This window comes from Bos indicus x Bos taurus, chromosome 13 (assembly GCF_003369695.1).
Source record: "Bos indicus x Bos taurus breed Angus x Brahman F1 hybrid chromosome 13, Bos_hybrid_MaternalHap_v2.0, whole genome shotgun sequence".
Classification (NCBI taxonomy): Eukaryota; Metazoa; Chordata; class Mammalia; order Artiodactyla; family Bovidae; genus Bos; species Bos indicus x Bos taurus.
Window position 1 is genome coordinate 75,675,203 of NC_040088.1, and position 20,067 is coordinate 75,695,269.

Sequence of the window (20,067 nt, forward strand, 5' to 3'; positions counted from 1 at the left end):
TGATCTACTCTTTGTCAGTGAGAACTGACTATTGATCTGTTTTCAGTCAATGAGAACTGACTCACTGGAAAAGACTCTGATGCTGGGAAAGACTGAAGGTAGGAGGAGAAGGTGATGACAGAAGATGAGATGGCTGGATGGCGTCACCAACTCGATGGACATGAGTTTGAGCAAGCTCCAGGAATTGGTGATGGACAGGAAAGCCTGGCGTGCTGCAGTCCATGAGATCACAAAGAGTCAGACATGACTAAGCAACTGAACTGATCTGGGCTCTTAGTAACTGTAAGCCATTTCTCCAAAGCTATGTTTTAAGTCATTTCTAAGAATAAGGAATTTGTCCCTTGATTTGTAATTAAGTCTCAGAACAAGACTTAGATACTATTATCTTAAGGTCTGAGCTTCCAGAACAGTACACAGAAGCATTTCCCAAATTGCTTCTTTCCCAAAGATAAACTGTTAAAGAACATAGCTTAATTTAACAGTAGTGGATTGCACCTTCTGAAGTGATCCTGGCCCTACTCATCACTATGAAGATAAAAAGCAACTATGTACAAGTTTCAGCTCTGTCTTGATAAGTAAGTGCTTTCTCAGATTTAATGAACCTTTACAATGCCCTACTTTATTGAAGTCCATAATAGGAAAATGAGATGGGTCTCATATCTCCATCTTCATAAGAGAAAGAACTGAAGTTCTTTTCCCAGGGCCACACACAGAGTGTCAGAGGAAGAATTCACTCTCTGCTTGCTCCAAGTTTGCTCCTTACAAGGTCCATTTTAGAAGTCTCTTTTTGCATTTTATATAAAAACAAAGTGAGAAGGGTGACAGGGCCTTAGGGAGTGGCAGGGGCAAGGACACAGCCTATATCAGCTGGAGTTGGATCACGCACCACCTGCATGGCCAGACATGGAAGCACAGAAAAGGGAAGAGAGTAAGGATCAGCAGGCTTTAGTTCTGCAATAGCCTCAGCCCATCACTTGTGGCCAGGTACTAATCTATTCTGAACCACAAGTCCTCCTCTTTCATGGGAGGTCAAAGGGGTGTTTTTTTCTCAGTTTTTTTGTTTTTGTTTTTTTTTTTCAATCGTCTTTCTCCCAATCCCTAGCCTAAACTGTAGTAAGAGTCTAACTTGGATGTTGGGGAAAATAAGGGTGGATCAGAGGGTGGGCAGACAGGCAGGCAGGCAGGGAAATAACCACCTGATGTTTTGCTTTGATTTCTGTTTCAAGTCCTGTAATGACAGATCTCACTCCAGTGGAGTATGTTTTGGAAACATACTTAAAAGGGATATGTGATTGTTTTTAGGTACATTTTAAGTATTGACTAATAAAAGGCAAATATCAGAACAGAAGAGCAGTTTAATTTAGCATTTTTAAAACCATTTAGTATTCTAAGGCGTCTGTGACCTGCTATAATCTAATTATTTCTCCAATACCCTTTGGAATTGTTCAGAACAATGTGGTACAGTTTCTAACTGGTGCATTAAACATCTGGCCTGACTTCACAGAATTACAGATAGCTGAATGTGCACTCTCTATATATTTTATTAACATCCCATAGGCTCATGTTAAAATGTAGTACTGATGTGTCCTGACTTGCATCACTACCTGTTGACGGGAAAAACTGGGCTAGACTTGAGAAGGTCTACAAATAGAAAAAATCTTTTAAAGATGTTTTGGTAATTTAAATAGAAATTTTGGCTTAAAAAAAAAGAAAAGAAGAAGAGCGGCTTCAAGTTTATAAATTTATAAAACATGCCCAAGTTTCAGCATGCCAAATCCTCTAAAAATGAGCTAATCCCCAGCATCCATTCCTTCCTTCTCAAACTAACAGTATCCAATTGTCTTCCAGATCAAACTCGGTCCTCCATTCTCAGCCACATGTTTGAGTGGGGTTAACCCTTCCTATAGCTCCTACAGCAGGACTAAGCTCACCAACATACCCCACTATCTTCCTGTAATAGGTTCAGCAATGAACAGTGTGATCAAGTTTAAAGAAATGACAAAGAGTGAATCATACATCTGTGCGTGTGTAGGAGCTTCTGGAGGTGACCTATCTTCCCTTGAGCACTGCAATATGGGAATGTGACATGTGGAATTGTTACTGCCTAGGGGGAAAGCCTGGAGCTGCCAAGGATCCGATGTATATGGCCCTAGGAGGCTACCAACACTGGGAAAGGCAGCACTAGAGAAAAACTGTATTCTTGTTGACGTATTTCAAGCCACTGTATCAAGAGTCACCTGAAGCCAGACCATACATTCGAACTTCTCAGTTTCATGGACCAACAGATTTCTAATCGTTGATTAGATAGTAAGGCTTGAGCTTTCCATCACTTGCAACCAAAAACTTCTTTACTGGTAATAAGCACAAGGCATTTTCATATACCAAAAGCCTAAGCTGATTTTGTTGGTTGGTTTGTTTTTCACACAACTTTGAAGACTTTATTCTCAGGAAGAGGGTGAGGGGAAGAAAAATCGTCAAGAATTTCTTTCTAAGACCTAAGGAAGCTTTAATACTTTTTAAGATTAAATTTTAAATATCATAGTTGGAGGTCTGGGGGTCATCTAGTCCTACTAGCTTCTTTGACAGGGAATTTTAAAGAATTTGTATACAGTGAATGAAGGAACGAGTCAATGGGGTAGCTTAAGTCTAGGCAGGTTGGAAGGCCTGAATTATTCCATTTCCTCTGGGAGCTGTTTATAAAAGAGTTTTGGTGGTGGTTGTTTTCACATGGATACAAAAGTCAACAGCAGAGCCTGGGAAACCTGATTTCCAAATCCAACTTCCTCCGCCCTCCATCAGGGAACATCTCATAACCTTTCAAAAAAACAGAAAAATGCAAAGTTCATCGACATGATCGGCTTAGATAATCCAACAGTTTTCAAAATGCAATATGCTAATTAAGCTTATATTCCAGCCAGTTGTTCACCATCTGAAATTCATTTTCTCATGTACAGTGTTAGATTCACTGGCTAACCCATAAAACTGAACAAAATGCAAAAAAAAAAAAAAAAGACAAATGCCTTTTCAACCCATAGTATCTACTAGTTCTAAATCCTAGGGACATGGGACCGTGAAATGCATGAAGACAACAGGAAAAAAAAAAAATCAACAGGGAAATATCCTATTTGCTCACTTCCTTGCTCATTTCCTGGCTACATAGAACTACTACCTCAAAGCGGGATTTTAAAGTGTGAAAAAAACGTGTCATTGGTCCTCTCTGACCTCTCTTTGTGCTTCCTTCTACCACTTCTTAATGTCTCCTTTTTCCAAGTGCTCAGATGCCCTCATCTCAATACTGGCAGTTACCACTCATTTGGTACTTACTGTAAGTCAAGTACCGAGCTAATGATTTCAGAAAGATTTAGTAATTTGTCTACAGTCAAGTGGTAAAGCCAAGATGGAGCCCAGATATGCTAGACTGTGAGCCTAAAGGGCTTCTCACTGAAAAGTGCCTGCCTTCCTTCCCCTCCTACTGGGACAGCCCTCCCCTTACTGCAGTTCATCTCCCTTACGTAACGAAGGAGGAGAGGAAAGCAACCTGAATTAACTCAGAGAAACTCAGTCTTTTCAGAGGCGGCACATTTTATTTCAAAAGGGGTACATATTATTACAAGTTCACCTCCAACTGGCAGAATTTCAGACAGCTGATAAGAGCAAGAAGTGAAAAAAAAGAACAAAAACGAAAACAAATGGAAGCAGCAAAAGGGCATATATTTTTGGATGGGGTAGGCTGATGGAAGCTATCCAAGACTTGGCCTTCAGAGTTAGTGCCTTTAGTACAGTTTACATTTTTTCATAATCTCTTGCCCCTTCTACATTTTAATCCACATCTTTAAAAAAAAAAAAAAGCAACAATACATAATTGGCATTCAATAAATCCCTGCTGCCTTTATTTGCCATGTGGTGAACCAAAGCCCAGAGCAGATAATAAGTCATATTCTGAATGGCAGACGAGGGAATGGAAACCTCAGATCTCCTAACTCCCAGGCCAAGGTACCTTCTTTTGGATACTGATTACCAAAACTGTCCATTTATCTTTCTTTTCTGTTTGAGGTCTGCCTGAATAGAGATAAAACTAATTAAACATGGCTATAAAACCATAGGAATTTGGTTAGGCAAAAAGTTCTTTTTAAATATAATCAACTCCCAACTGAAAATAGCTTCTAGAAAGAATTATTTCATAAAACAGTTTAACCCATGTGTTTATTTTGTAGTAGCAGAAAAAGAAATCCATCCTTTAGCTGAGAGATTATCTTTAGTGCCACCTCCCTTTCCTCTAAACATACAGCAGCTGCATCTCAATTCAACTTTTGCTACCTAACATTTCTAAGAAATTGGCTTTTCAACAAACATTAGAATTCTAAACCTCCTGTATTTATTGGGTCTGCCCTCAGAGGCCAGTAAAAGTGCAATCATAGAACAATAGAGGTCAATATACCTCTTATCAAGAGTTCCCCTTCTACTGTGATATCATTCATTCTCGGAGAGGAACTCAGAAGGCCAAACTGCTATCAAAGAGGCATGTAAATAGATAAACTAAACTAATGAAGAGACCATAATCAAATAGTCCTGGGAAAGACAATTAGCTAGCCTCCTTCAGAAACAAACACTCACAGAAACTTTTAGAAAGCACAAAGGAGAACCTCTGAGAATAAAGCAGACAATATGAGTTTAAGGATACTGCCCTCCAGGTAAATAGAAAAGCAAAATTCTTCCCAATGACGTTAAAAAATGAAATGCACTTAGTGGAAAATGTATAGGCCTAAAGCAACTGTTATTCAAACAGTAGAAACCAGTCTATGAAAATCAAAATTGAAAATAGAAAGTCTATAATTCTGCTAATTAGATACTGCATTGCCCAGAGTTTGCTCATATACATAAATTAAAATACAACCATTTGAATACAAGTAAAACTATTTCTGAAAGGTTTTTCTTTCTTCTATGTTTGCATCTTAAGTCTGTATCTTAACTCATGTTCAAAGCAAAAACATATCAGAAAGAAAACTACTCTATTTAATTTTTCAAAACCTTTTTAGTTTAGGAAGAGTCCCTTTAAATATGAAAAATCTATCTACTAGGCTCTAAAGAGATGTACAAATAATTTGGGGAGTATATGAAAAATAATTTCACTTTCTAAAACCAACACATACAAACAATAACTTACTCATTACTTCCAGGGGAAAAAAAAAAAAAACTAGTTATCTTTTTTTTCTTTTACCCTTGTGGAATTCCTGTTTCCTTCCCTTAAATCAATCAGTTATTTATTTGAACCTGCTTTCTATTCATTTGTTGAATAAATATTCACTGTTGGGGCTACTAGCCTTCACATTGATAACATTATTATAACTAGTCAACAATGAAAATATGATTTTGCTTAACTCCTTTCTAACACAGACAGCTTGGAAATAAAAATAACCCGTGTCTTTCTACTGTAACACATAATCTTCTAGCAGTCTTGCATTTTTCATAAGCTTGCTACCACCACCCTGCTCTAGTCAACTTCAGCAGAGGCTGCAATCCCAAACGGCCACCTACCAACCAGTGGCATCCCAGCCCCACCAGGCCAAGCGCCTCATTCTGGCTGCTCTCACCCCCTCTAGCGTCGGCAAAGCTCATCTGTCTGATCCCCGAGTTACCTCACTGAGCGCGAGCTCAGCGAAGTCCTGCCCATCTATGACATCACCCCTTCTTCAACCACTGCGAGGTGAAGCTTTAACTTCAGACTTGGAGGTGGGCTGTGCAGCAAACTGAAATGCTGGCCCCCACTTGCTCCTCAGTGGAGGAGTGATCCGAACGGGACCGGCTCAGCCTGCAGCTGCCGTGGGCTTTGTGTGGATTGGATTCCGAGCTGGGCAGAGGGGGAGGGTTATTACTCCAGTTCCCAGGCAGTGGAATTACAGCTAGAGCAGCAGGATATATGGGATTGCTTTTTCTCGTCTTCCTGGTAAGTGTTTCCCATGTTTTTCCTTATGATTGGTCCCAGAAAGTTTGCTCGGTTTTACTCTCTAGAAAAGAATGGCTTGGTATCATGAGGCATCCAGATAGGAACGTTTGCTCTGTCACCAGGACGAGCAGTGTGTGTGCATGCAAGCCAGCAAGGAAAAATTGGACTGTAACAGCCAAATGCAAGAAGTTTCTTGAAACCTTTCTTTCATTAAAGAAAGAAAAATAATGATAAATGGCTATCTTATGTCTCGTGTAGTTGCTATTTGAAAAGAGGCTTATGGAAAATGATAAGTTGGAAAGTTAAATGTTAACACAAGGCAGATTTTTTCAGAGAGGAAAGCGAAAGGTCTAGCTAAACTTGGCGTGTACTGTATGTGTGGTATGATCACCAATTGCTGTTTTTATAACTGTGAAAGAAAATCAATAATCCCTCAGTCCACGAGTACGCAGTACATGAAAAGCATACATCTTGCTCACAGCTAACCCAGCTACTCCTGGAGACTTATGTGCCTCTGCAAGGATTAACAGCTACACCTAGATTTTAAAGCTTGCACTGCTATCCTGCCAGAGCTGCTTCAAGCATTCCAGGCTTGCAAATCTCAACTAGTGAATTCCACTCAGAGGAAGGGGAAACTCTCTTACAAACCATATCCCCTCTCCAGCAGAACGCCAAAATCCATTGCTCGGGCAAATGTGGTATGTGACTAGCATAGTAATTGGCAAAGTCTACTCAGAAAAACTAACAAAGCTCAGCCTGGAAGCTAAGCCTGATGTATGCAGGGATTTCAGGGTGGCAGGGGGAAAAATGAGTAGAGCCTCATCAAGTGGGATACTGAAGAGTATCCATTCACTTGCAACTTATAATAGGAAAATCTTACATTGAAAGAAATATTTCATACCACAAAGCTTTCAAAAACTACCTAAATGTATCTACTCAAAAAAATTTTTTTTCAGTGAATTAGATCTGAAACAAAATGGTTGAATAGAAATAAAGAGTGCAACAGGCCTATATTTTCTCAACATCTGGGGGTTTGATTGTTATTTACTTCCTGAGAATGAAAAAGGGAAAAAAAGCCTTGATATGTGCCAATTATAGAACCAAATTCTCTAACGGTTTTAACAATTAGCTATTTTAAATTTTCTTAATAAATCGATCCGCTCTAAAATGCACACGTATGTTCCCTCATTAGGGAAACAATATGAATAAAGACACTATCATAGTGCACAGGCTGAGGCTATGCCTTTCATTTATCCCCAGTCACACAGGAATATCCTAACCAGCATAAACATAAAGAATGAATTTGTTTTCAGACAGGACCTCAGAGTCACAGATGACTGATACCCATCTCTTTTGAAATGAGGAAAGAAAGAAATTAACCTTTTAAAAGTACTACAAAATATTAATGTTACCGCTACTACCAATATTAATAATAACATGCCAGGTTTTAATCTGTAAGATTAAATCAGAGATATGCCACTTAGTTTGCAGATATATGTGTGTATACAATGTACACACACACACATATCTAGATATATTAATTAGCCTGAAATAAAAAAACAGGGTTACAAAAACATGATTGCATGTATTTAAACAGGAAAATCACGTCTAATTTCTTTTTTAAATAGAATGCTGCCAAAAATACATCAAACCCAAGATTCAGCAAAGATATTATTGAATGAATAAACATAATGAATTCATTAATATTGTATATAATACTGTATAATACTAATTATCAGTTATTAATTGTGCTGTATAATACTATGTTATTAATTGGGCTTTTCATCCCCCACCCCCCCCCCCCGCATTTTAAATCGATTATGTTTAGGTTCAGAATGCCCAATTAAACACTTCCTAAACATTAACATCTGTGAAATATATAACTGGGCAGCAAGTAAAGTTTTTTCAAAAAGAAGAAAAACAGTAAGAAAATTTGTCATAACTGAACGTGGCAGTAAAATAGAAGGTATGTTTCTTTTGCTTCCAAGTGTTAATTAAGGAGCCTCCAATTCTATCAAAACTTTTTCAGAGCTAAATGAAGCGGTGTGAAATAAATTTGGTTGAAATCTTGTGGCTGTCAGACTTTGTTAGCAAGCTATTAATTATCTTTACCCCAGTTTCTTCTCTAGCCTATATTGCCCAATCAAATAGAAACTCCAATTACATTCAGCATCTCTTGCCTAGGGACACAAGACCCTAATGAACACTCAGTGTCTCCAGATGAAAAATACAATTATCAGCTTTAAACACACAAGTGTACCGCAGACAGATTTGTCTCTGCTTTTCTTGGCCACATACCCTAAGGCTTCCTCCTCTTTCTGGATTATTTTGAACAATTTTAAACCCAACAAAAATCAGTAGCAGAGGACTTGCCTTGTATTAATATTATATGAATGTTTCTTCTTTATGTTTTTATTCTTGATATGCCAATGTTCATACCAGTATTAGATTAAATCTGATCATCCAGAAAAAAAAAAAAAAAGGTTTAAAACTAGCCATTTCAGTGGTTAACTTTTCCCCCTATTTTTAAGGTGGGTGGGCTACATAACAAAGAATGTGTTTAATGCCAAGATCCAAGACTAACTTAAAAATTCTGAATAAACTCCCTTAAATATTCTTTTATTCAATCAGTTCATTGTAATAGCATTATAACTAATTGCTGAAAGTCAAATGAAGGCCAGCATAAATGAAGCCAACGAGGGAAATAAGATTCAATAAATTTTTCAAAGGTTGTAATTTCTCCCCTTCTTTCCCCTCACTCCCTCTTCCCTCCCACCCCCACCTTGTGCCCCCGAGGCCTTCACTGTTCTCATCGGGAGGCTTTGTTGTAATTAAACCAGAGGAAAAGTGGCCGGCAGCAGCCAACATCTGACTTGCGGCTTCTGAAAGCTGTGTTCTGGTAGCGTGTACCACCCCCCAGCGGGCAAAAACTCTACAGTAAATCTCTCAGCAGTATTAATTCTCCAAAGTGCAGTTTTCTCTTCAGAACATAAAAAGGACCTTTTGTCAACTCTTTCTAACATTCCACCATTTCAAAAATTTATCACAAGTCAAGAAACAAATTTCTAACTAAGAGATAGTCTGTAAATGTCTCCTGGAAAAAGCCTTCTGCCTCTTAAAAACCAAAACAGAAATATACATTTCAGAAAGCATTTTCCAGTTTCAGGATGCAGATCAACATCACTGACTTTGGTAAAACATCACATTAAAAAAACAAATTGAAAGCCATGTTTATATTGCATAGGAGAGCTGGTTTCAGGACTTTGATGTCTGTTGACAAGAGAGCTAGAGAAAACAGATTTTAAGTAAAAAAAGAACAAAACTGTAATTTAAGCAGCAGCTAAAGTTGCATTTGTTTAACATAGGCATAATCTCTTTCCTAGCCCCCCAAATCAAGTGTCAGGAATGCATAAAAAGCTCTCTCCAGGTATTAGTCTGCTTAAATGCAAGAAAGGAGAAATTGCTCTGATGAGACAATGACAGCTTTTGTTCTTTATTCTTTCACTTTTCACGTGCACAAGTTACCGTGGCAACTTTGAAAAGAAAACCCAGAGACCACATTTGGTTAAACCCCATTTTTAAAGTGCACCACTGAACTGTGGATTGATCAGTTTGTGTGCTGATGATTTTCGTCCTCTTTAATGGTTTAAATCAGCAATACGCAACTCTGACATGAAAAAAAAAAAAAGGATGTTTTTTATGATTATGGATGTTATCATTTTCCAGCTCAGTGCGTGGCACACAGCAGACCTAAATATTTGTTGTACTAGAGTATGGAAACTTGACTATTAGAAACTTAAAGCATATCAAGCAAATTGTACTCACCACACTGAAGAAGGAATATCAGGCTCACAGTGGGAAAATGTTTGCATTTTAACAAGGATAAGCGTAATTTTAATTGCAATTGCCTAAAAGTCAATGCAAACGTAAAGCTTGTTCCCTGCCCCAAGCTCTCAACTGCTCACCTTTACCAACCTCTAAATTAATCTCTTATTCATTCTTACAAGCCATGGTTCTCTAACTTATTTAGTTTGGCTTAATATCATGTAAGGAAACAGGCTTCACTATGATGAAAGATAACATCCCAGTTTCCCTTTTTGTTTTAAGGATGCTTGATTTAACTTTACAAGCCAAAATAAATGAAGCAGAATTAGATTCATTTATCACAAACCTATTGGGGAAAAGAACCTGTAACACAAAAGGAGAAAGTGAAAATCCTTTGTTTTAGAACTTTCATCCCCTATTTGCATAAAAGAAACAAATCTTCTAGGCTAGAAAATAGTCTGGATAAAACCAAGTAAGGAAAGGCACACTTGCTTCCCTCCCTCTCAGCAAACCCTTCAGACTTCATGACTCTCAAGAGGAGAGTTAGAGGTCCTTCTGCTTGCCTGGCATTAAACAAAAGAATTGGAACTTTCCTGAAATCTGATGATCGTGGAAAATTTAACTACCAGACAGGCTGCTTAGAAAGCATTTTGCTGTCACTACCAACTAATCTGATATACTCCAGTTTTTCAGTTTAACCATACACATAGGTTATTTGAAATACTATTTGTCGTTGCAAAGACTTAACATTCAGAGGTTGATCATTTTGTAGAGCTTTCTAGCAGCAGTTTAAGCCTTCATAAATAAATTACTTTCCTAATACTTTAAATTATGATTGTATAAATTCCAGTACCCAGAAATATTCACAGACTTGGATAAATTTGAGGAATCATGTATTTTCTTCAGTCTCAAGGTTTTACTCAAAATAATGCAGTTAACTTCGATTAAAAGTTCTACATACTTTTCCACTTTTAAATTTAATATATTTAAAAGTCCCCAGATAGTTTAGAGACCATGATATGAGGCAAATCATTAAAAACAAACTAAAATCCCCCAACTCTCTACTCAATTTAAGATTTTATTTTAGAGCAATGATTTCATATCAAAAATCAATTTAAATCAAAGGGACAAATAAAGGATTTAGGAAGTTAGCACTATCAACGTATAATCTTAATCTAAATGATCAAAACATAAGAAATATCAAATGCCTTTCCATCTCAAACATTCCCACCTCCAAAATAGTAACAAAGAAGGAATCATATAAACATATAGACTGCTTCATGTTCTTGACTATAAATACCAGTATTCTATTTCAGATACAACTTGTTCAATTATATTAGTTTTCTTAAAATATCTCAAAATGACAGCATCCTTATCTATTTACATACGTCTTTTAAGTGTATCATGGAAATCGGTGACTTTTCATAGATGTGATTACATTATAAATGCGTTTTTAAAAATCCGTATTTTTTTAATTTATAAAAAGAAATTGATAGGAAGATCCATATTATAAGTTTAATTTACCAGTACGGTGATTATGTTTTTCTTTTTGCTACAGTTCTAAATGCTATATACTTAAGTAATGATATGATTTTTTTTTAACTTTAAACATTCCTTTAAGTAACCAGGGCTCCATTTATGCTTTCCCCCAAGTTACCCCATTAACAATATTTTTCTAAAAGATCGATTCCTTTTTGTTCAGAAGTAATGGCCTCTTTCAAGCCTATGCAGACATAAAGCCTCTGAAGTCGACGCTGTGGAAACCTGGCCACAGTGTTCATGCCAGTGGGGGTCATTTTTTTTTTCCTCAGTCACATTCAACTACAATGTCTCTATATGCATGAATACGTAGAGCCAGCTCAGAAACAGCGAAGTCTAAACATGGGAGCAGAGCTGCTTATTTCAGATGGAAAGACCATTACAGCCTCTAATATGCAAAATAAAACAAATCTCTTTAGCACTATAGTTTTTAAATATAAAAAGGCAAGAGAAGATATAAAATATGAAACAAAATCACGCATGCATTGGACTGTTTGAGTAAAGGGAGTAGGAACTTGTGAAGGAATCTTCATTTTTGAACGAGTATCCTCTCCAGAGAAATATGTTTTGTATTTTTGCCTTTTGTTTTAATGCAATCTGGGGAGAAGAGAACGGCATTTTCCAAGAATTGAATGAGATTTTCGGCTTTCTGTTAATCCCACGTTATTACCGCCATTGTATTCATGGCCATGTGAGTTTGCACATCAAATAGAGCAGAGGAAGCAGCTTCACACTTGTAAAACTAAACAAACAAAAATAAATTAATCTTCCTTTTCATACCAGTGTAGAATATTTTTTCTTTCTCTGGTTTGAAAATGTAAAAACCAATACATATTAGATTTTGAATTGGTAAAAACTTTACACTTCAGCTACCAGCTTTATCTCTGCTTATTATGATCATCACCTTGTACATACTCTAGGCTGACCAACAACTTTTGACTTCCATTCATCAGATTCATCTTCTCAACTTTAAAGTGTGTCCTGGGGTAGGAGAAATGCCTGCCTATTGGCAACCGTTTAAGCAGGTTCTCTGTGCGATTTTTATAATGGTTTTAATTAGTTTTTAATGCAATTTAACAAAAGTAACTGTTTCCTAAATTGCTTTAAATTTTTTTCTTAAATTTACCAAATTGTTTTATATGTTGAATAATTTTCAAGCTTAGAAAACATTTGACAGAAGATACTTTTTAAAATAACATTGTAATTATTAATTTCACAGCTTGGTTTTCCATTTTCACTTACCAAGAAAGCAAGAGTTCAAGAAAATACTCCACTGAAATTCAACAATAATGAGCAAAGCCCTAAAGGCATTACTTGTAAAACCTCACATTAAGCAATACATCACTTAAACTTTCCTCTGTGGGCACTTTGCAATACTCACTAGAGACTACTTTATCCATCTGCTAACTGCTATTTCTACTTCACGTTTCCTAAATAATAAATTAAATGTATCTGTAATTTTTTTCAGTATCCTTCTGTTAGTTCAGTCTATGATAGTCTTGATATGTGGTGACAAATTAAAAGAATCCGAATTTTTAATGAGAGCCAGAAACACAAATCTTGGCCTTATTTAAAATTCACTTTGAGTACTGTTTGAATTCTGGAACAGATGCTATCCTTGTTGGATGCAAGGTAATTACTGAGGGAGAAACAAATCGCTTCTACTTTTAGGGTCAAATATTTCCATGATACCCTAATGTAACTTACTTGTATAGAAAGTCCCTGAGTAGGTAACTTTACATAACAGATACTGAAACTACCCACCTCCCCTGTTCACCCCCCAAAATCTTCATGCATATTAGATAATGGACAAAGCAGCCATCCTTAAACTCATGAGTCTCTTTGGTCAAGCTGTAAGCCTCTTTCAGAAGTTAAAAAGATAATCTTTGGAAACTGACACGTTCTTGTTCCCACCTTGAGAGAAATGCCTTGTCAGGTTTTGATATGCTTTCCTAATGGTCATTACAAGGAGACAGACTGAAATAGTGTCCTTTCTGTTCCAAATACAGTTTCTCAAGTTTACTTTGTTAAAAATTGTATTCTTCTCAAAAAATGTTATGACTTGAACTTCTACACTGCCTTTGGCCAAGAATACCTGAGTAACTGGAGTTTCAAGATCAGCAATTAGCCTTTAGAAATAGTTCTAAGGAGGAAGGTGGTAGTGCCCATATTCCACAATAGGGAACATTGAGGCCTGTAGGAAGAATTAAACAAGACACTGAGCAAATCAAAAGAAAACTTCTAACCCTTTTCAACTCTTTAAATTGTAGACTATATGACTTTGTAAAACTATGTTCAGAAATATCTAAAAAGTTATGGCATTTCATTAAAAACAATCCTAGTTGTGGCTTTGCTTACCTCTTTCATGTACTTATTTTCTTTTTTTTGCACACTTTATCATTTTATATAAGATATAAAAGAGAAATTTTAAAGATTGGCCTGACCTGAATTCAAAATCCATAGAAGAGGCTTATTGTCTTTTGCATAAAGCTTTACTTCTGTGTTTAATTCAAAGTCATACTAGCAGTCAGTTCACAACTGAAATTATTTTGTGACAAACTCAACTTTGGCTCCCACTTTATTTATATAGAAAGATGGGAAATAAAAGAGAAAGAGGTCATCTTATCCCTTTTCAACAACTACTATGATGAAAGATGTTGCCTAAAGAAAGAATTGAAGCTAAATTTCTAGGAAATGTCTCTAGTATGTTAAAGTTCTTTGTTAATAGCTGATTAAAACATTTTACTTTCACAGGAGATGCTCAGGTCCAGTGTATTTCAAGGAACAGAAATATAAAGGAAATCTAGTATGCTTCCATTTTTCCCATGAAGAATATTTGAATTAAGTTTTCTTTACCTCTTGAAAGAATACCTGTTCTTGCATAACCTGTGACTGCACCAGATATTCTGAGAAAGCAGCAAGAAGCAAAAGCTGGAAATAGCTATTTCACAGCAGGTAATCATACCTCAGGATGTAGCTACTGTACAAAGTTTATACTTGGATAATCCTGGATGGGAATAAAGGTGGGGGGTAACTGCCTGAAAAACCTATTACTGTACAGGCCTTAGCATCATGAATGGCTTTCTTCATGAGGATCTGAAGTTACTATCTCTGACCACATTGCACAGAAGAGCCAATAAGAATTTCAAAGAGAGCAATTTCCACTAAGGGAATTAAGCTACACAAAAGGAACCTTCACACAGAAACTCTATAAGAAAGGAAAAAAAATAGGAAACCATGTGTTCTACACAGTAACAGGAACCTGAATTGTTTCTGGTCCCTACTTTAATGAGCTTGCCCACCATGCTGAACCACAGCTGGAATGTTCATTGACAACAGCAAGCCTGATCTGGAGGTGTGTGCGGCATAGAATAAACACTGAAGAACATTTCCAAGGACTAAACAAGAGTTTATAAGTCCCAGCCCCTCACCAGGAAAATAATATATGTGCATTGGATTTTCACTCACGCAAAATTTACTCACATCGTTCAATAAGGTAGGAAAAATATTAAAGTCTTTTCTTTTCATGCCTGAAATTATAAAGGCTAACTAATACCTAAAGGTGTAGAAGAAATTATATTACATACTAGATAAGTATAAATCTATAATTCTCCACCCATGGAGAAAGGTGAATCATATTTTAGATTAGAACTTGAAGAAAGATAAATACATTGTGAAAACATGTTATGAGCTAGAATATAATGAAAGATGTTCATAAACCCATTTAACTATGTACTACAAAACATACAGTAAAATAGGAAAAAAAGAATTTAACATGAAATGGAATTTTCCACTTAGATAAGATAGATGTATTAGCTATATAAATCTTTCCTTCCCCAAAGTAAATGAAAACAATTCCTTCTTATTTTTGTGCTGGAAATGCCTATCTCACAATGTGTAATATTAATAATCAAAGAAAAATAACATCAATAATCAAAGCAAGCAATTGACTTAACTGGGATTCAGGATCTCCAGAAGTGCGTAACTATTCCTGAATAGTATGAGAGTAGATTTTTTTACTACACATTTCTATACTTGTACAATCTACCATGTAAAAAGCAGATATAAAATTTTGGTTTTTAAGAATAGTAACATTATTATCTTTAAATATAACAAATCATATTCCTATGTGTCAATTCATTATGAATATTAAAGAAAAATTAGAAATCAGACTAGCTTGGCCAATGGTCACAAAATTGACATAAAGTGCTATGAGAATGCTTTAAAACATTCAATAAAACTATATTAAACTTTCAAAGTCAAATAGATTTGGGACAAAATACTTCTAATACCAGAAATATTTAAGGTAAAAATATTGTATGATTATGTTCATGGCTAGCTAGCATGCAAAAAAAAAAAAAAAACCCTCAGCATGCAAGAAAAAAATTAACTAATAAAAGTGATTATTAGATGTTTCAATGTTCACATCTATTTTGAATTCTATTTTAAGTACACTGGTCTGACGGTTTTCTGTTGCCTTTTTTTTTTAAACTCACCCCACTTTAGGGCTCTGAAACTACCTTGTGTAAAGACCTCAACACTGCTGACCATGATCAGCCCAGCCTGGAGCATCTTCCTCATTGGGACTAAAATTGGGCTGTTCCTCCAGGTGGCACCGCTATCAGTTATGGCTAAACCCTGTCCATCTGTGTGCCGCTGCGATGCCGGTTTCATTTACTGTAACGATCGCTTTCTGACATCCATTCCAACAGGAATACCAGAGGATGCTACAACTCTCTACCTTCAGAACAACCAAATAAATAATGCTGGGATTCCATCAGATTTGAAAAACTTGCTGAAAGTAGAAAGAATATACCTATATCACAACAGTTTAGATGAATTTCCTACCAATCTACCAAAGTACGTCAAAGAGTTACATCTGCAAGAAAATAACATAAGAACCATCACTTATGATTCACTTTCAAAAATTCCCTATCTGGAAGAATTACATTTAGATGATAACTCTGTCTCAGCTGTTAGCATTGAAGAGGGGGCATTCAGAGACAGTAACTATCTCCGGCTGCTTTTCCTGTCTCGTAATCACCTTAGCACAATCCCCTGGGGTTTGCCCAGGACTATAGAAGAGCTCCGCTTGGATGATAATCGTATATCCACCATCTCATCACCATCTCTTCAAGGTCTCACTAGCCTAAAACGCCTGGTTTTGGATGGAAACCTGCTGAACAACCATGGATTAGGTGATAAAGTTTTCTTCAACCTAGTCAACTTAACAGAACTCTCACTGGTACGGAATTCCCTGACTGCTGCACCAGTAAACCTTCCAGGCACAAACCTGAGGAAGCTTTATCTTCAAGATAACCATATCAATAGGGTGCCCCCAAATGCTTTTTCTTATCTGAGGCAGCTGTATCGACTTGATATGTCCAATAATAACCTAAGTAATTTACCTCAGGGTATCTTTGATGATTTGGACAATATAACACAATTGATTCTTCGGAACAATCCCTGGTATTGCGGGTGCAAGATGAAATGGGTACGTGACTGGTTACAATCACTACCTGTGAAGGTCAATGTGCGTGGGCTCATGTGCCAAGCCCCAGAAAAGGTTCGAGGGATGGCTATCAAGGACCTCAATGCAGAACTATTTGATTGTAAGGACAACCCGGTTGTAAGCACCATTCAGATAACCACCGGAACGCCCAATACAGTGCATCCTGCTCAAGGACAGTGGCCAGCTCCTGTGACCAAACAACCAGACACGAAGAACCCCAAACTCACTAAGGATCAGCGAACCACAGGGATTCCATCAAGAAAAACAATTACCATTACTGTGAAATCTGTCACCTCTGACACAATTCATATCTCTTGGAAACTTGTCCTACCTATGACGGCTTTAAGACTCAGCTGGCTCAAACTGGACCACAGCCCAGCGTTTGGATCTATAACTGAAACAATTGTAACAGGAGAACGCAGCGAATACTTGGTCACAGCCCTGGAGCCTGATTCACCCTATCGAGTCTGCATGGTTCCCATGGAAACCAGTAACCTCTATCTATTCGATGAAAATCCTGTTTGTATTGAGACTGAAACTGCACCCCTTCGAATGTACAACCCTACAACCACCCTTAATCGAGAGCAAGAGAAAGAACCTTACAAAAACCCCAATTTGCCACTGGCTGCCATCATTGGCGGGGCTGTGGCCCTGGTGACCATCGCCCTGCTCGCTTTGGTGTGCTGGTACGTTCATAGGAATGGATCCCTCTTCTCACGGAACTGTGCGTACAGCAAAGGGAGGAGAAGAAAGGACGACTATGCGGAAGCTGGCACCAAGAAGGACAACTCCATCCTGGAAATCAGGGAGACTTCTTTTCAGATGTTACCAATAAGCAATGAACCCATCTCAAAGGAAGAATTTGTAATACACACCATATTTCCTCCTAATGGAATGAATCTGTACAAAAACAATCACAGTGAAAGCAGTAGTAACCGAAGCTATAGAGACAGCGGTATTCCAGACTCAGATCACTCACACTCATGATGCTGGAGGACGTGCAGCAGACCATGTTTTGGTTTTTTTAAACCTAAGGGAGGTGATGGTAGGAACCCTGTTCTACTGCAAAACACTGGAAAAAGAGACTGAGAAAAAGCAATGTACTGTACATTTGCCATATAATTTATATTTAAGAACTTTTTATTAAAAGTTTCAAATTTCAGGTTACTGCTGCGATTGATGTAGTGGAGATGCCTGAACACAATTCTATATTTTAGTATTTTTTAGTAATTTGTACTGTATTTTCCTTGCAAATATTGAAGTTACAAACCATTTACTTTGTGTTCTACTGAGTAAGATGACTTGTTGACTGTGAAAGTGAATTTTCTTGCTGTGTTGAACAATCAGGACTGCATTCACATGAGATCCTTGTAGTATAAGCACAGGCCATTTTTCACTTTGGTATTAATAAAATGTTAAAAAAAAAACTGGCTGAATGAGAAAAATTAAATTTCAAAAAGTAGTTATGAAATAATGTTCCAACTATTAAATTTGTATTCCAGTGGTATTCAGTAATCAAAATATGTGAAGTAATGGGCAATATCAGACTTGCTGCATAGCTCCATTTTTATGCTAAGTAAATTAGACCTCCTTAAGAAAGTAAACATTATCTTCTGAACTGAATACATCAGTTGGCATAAAAGGAGGGTGAAGTCTGCTGTTATTAATGCCATTGTTAACAAAGCTTTGATAATAAAGGACTTCACAAAAACAATAATGTAAGCGTGCTTCCAAGTGGGGGAAACTTGTACTTAGGAAAAAACATGAAAACTTAGACTCACATAGTGTAACAAACACAAGTATCAATTCCATTTTGGTTTTGCCTATACTATCTTGATTTTTGAAATGTCAACTTTAAAGACACATTTGTTAGTGTTTACAATGTTTTTATCATAAAGGAAGTTAAAAAGCTTAAATGCATTTTAAGAGTAGTCTAACTACAAGCAATTCCCCTCAACAGTGAAGAGAAAGTAGTACTTTAAATAAGTGAGAATTTAAAAGAAAAATAAATACTGGAAATCAAATTTAGATCTGGTTTATGTGAAATGTTTTAACACTGTACATAAATGTTCGATTTACTTTCACAATGATCAAGAATACTGCCCATTACTGTCACAGTTTTCCAGATACTATGTAATGAACTTGTAACATTTTTTTCCAGCTTCCTACTGAATTGTGAGCTATGACTTGTTTAAAACCTCATCACTTTTCCGTTGCCATAACTTTTTTTTTCCCAACAAAAAACCAAAGTGCATTGTACGCCCTTTGGCCAGTCTTGTATGTGCCTTGATCCAACGCTACATGTATTCAGCTTTTAAAACTCGACAAATTTTTCATACTTCCTTAAATATGAAAAATTGTGGTCTTATTGCTGAATAAAACAAAAAAAAGTACAAAATAATCGTGTTTGCTTTTTCAAGATTATGTTCCTATCACTAAAGTAGCAAATTGCCCAGCACAGTAGTCCTAAATATCCCCATGTATTTTTCTAGGCAAAAAAAAAAATAAATGTTGGCTACCAATAAAAAAAATAGCAGTATCCTGAGCTTGTGTATCATTTTACTTCAGTGTTTCATGCATAAACAAATATCCTAACAGTCTGTTGGAACACTCTTACAAAAAACTTCAGAAGTGCTTTTGTAACCTTTCGGTCTTTGTACACTGCTGCTGTTGTCCTGGCTGATACTTTAAGGTGGTTTTTGAAAAATGTTATTTTTTAAAATAGCTTTTTGGTAGTATGAGTTGGCACCAGAGGATCCAAAAATCTCAGATCGCCACTTACTAGGTAAGTAAAAAGAAACCACTTACTCTCCTTAGCTTAGTGCCCTTGTCTATACTGTCTATATACTGGGACTGTTAATACCACCCACCTCTCAGGGCTGTTGTAAGGACTAAATGAGACGAAGGGCTTGGAAACGGTACAATGGTCAACAACACATAAGACACACTGTGATGGTCGAGCACAGAGAGCCATGTGTTCCCATGTATTTTGCCAGGTATCACTGCCCCTACTACTCTGCGAAGAATTATCCCCAGCTGCCTATAAAGCCTCATTCAGTATCCATTTGCCATCTTCAAATGTATCTCAATTCTTTCTCCTTTGACTTACTGTTAAGAAGGGTAGCTGTTTTCTAGGAATAACCTAGCAAAGAAAATGTGATTAACATTGAATACAATGAACATTATCTGAAGGAAGTTTGATTTTGCTTTAAGGGGTTTTGACTAGTCTAGCTACAGTTCTGTCAGA

General features: G+C 36.7%; 2 protein-coding genes across 5 annotated transcripts in view; one reads left to right on the forward strand and one right to left on the reverse strand.

Annotated features, from left to right (window-relative positions):
* The window catches only part of MACROD2 (MACRO domain containing 2), a 2,312,183-nt gene that overhangs the window by 1,953,410 nt on the left and 338,706 nt on the right, over nucleotides 1-20,067 (reverse strand). The window lies entirely within an intron of this gene.
* FLRT3 (fibronectin leucine rich transmembrane protein 3) lies at nucleotides 5,644-19,359 on the forward strand. Of its 2 annotated transcripts, none has more exons than XM_027560272.1 (3): nucleotides 5,644-5,944; nucleotides 14,063-14,263; nucleotides 15,815-19,359. In XM_027560272.1, exon 3 carries the CDS (start codon nucleotides 15,858-15,860, stop codon nucleotides 17,805-17,807), a length of 1,950 nt encoding a protein of 649 aa, XP_027416073.1. In that variant the 5' UTR covers nucleotides 5,644-5,944; nucleotides 14,063-14,263; nucleotides 15,815-15,857; the 3' UTR covers nucleotides 17,808-19,359. The 2 variants fall into 2 exon arrangements, with proteins under 2 accessions (XP_027416073.1, XP_027416072.1); XM_027560271.1 differs by having other exon boundaries at nucleotides 5,645-5,944; nucleotides 14,063-14,804.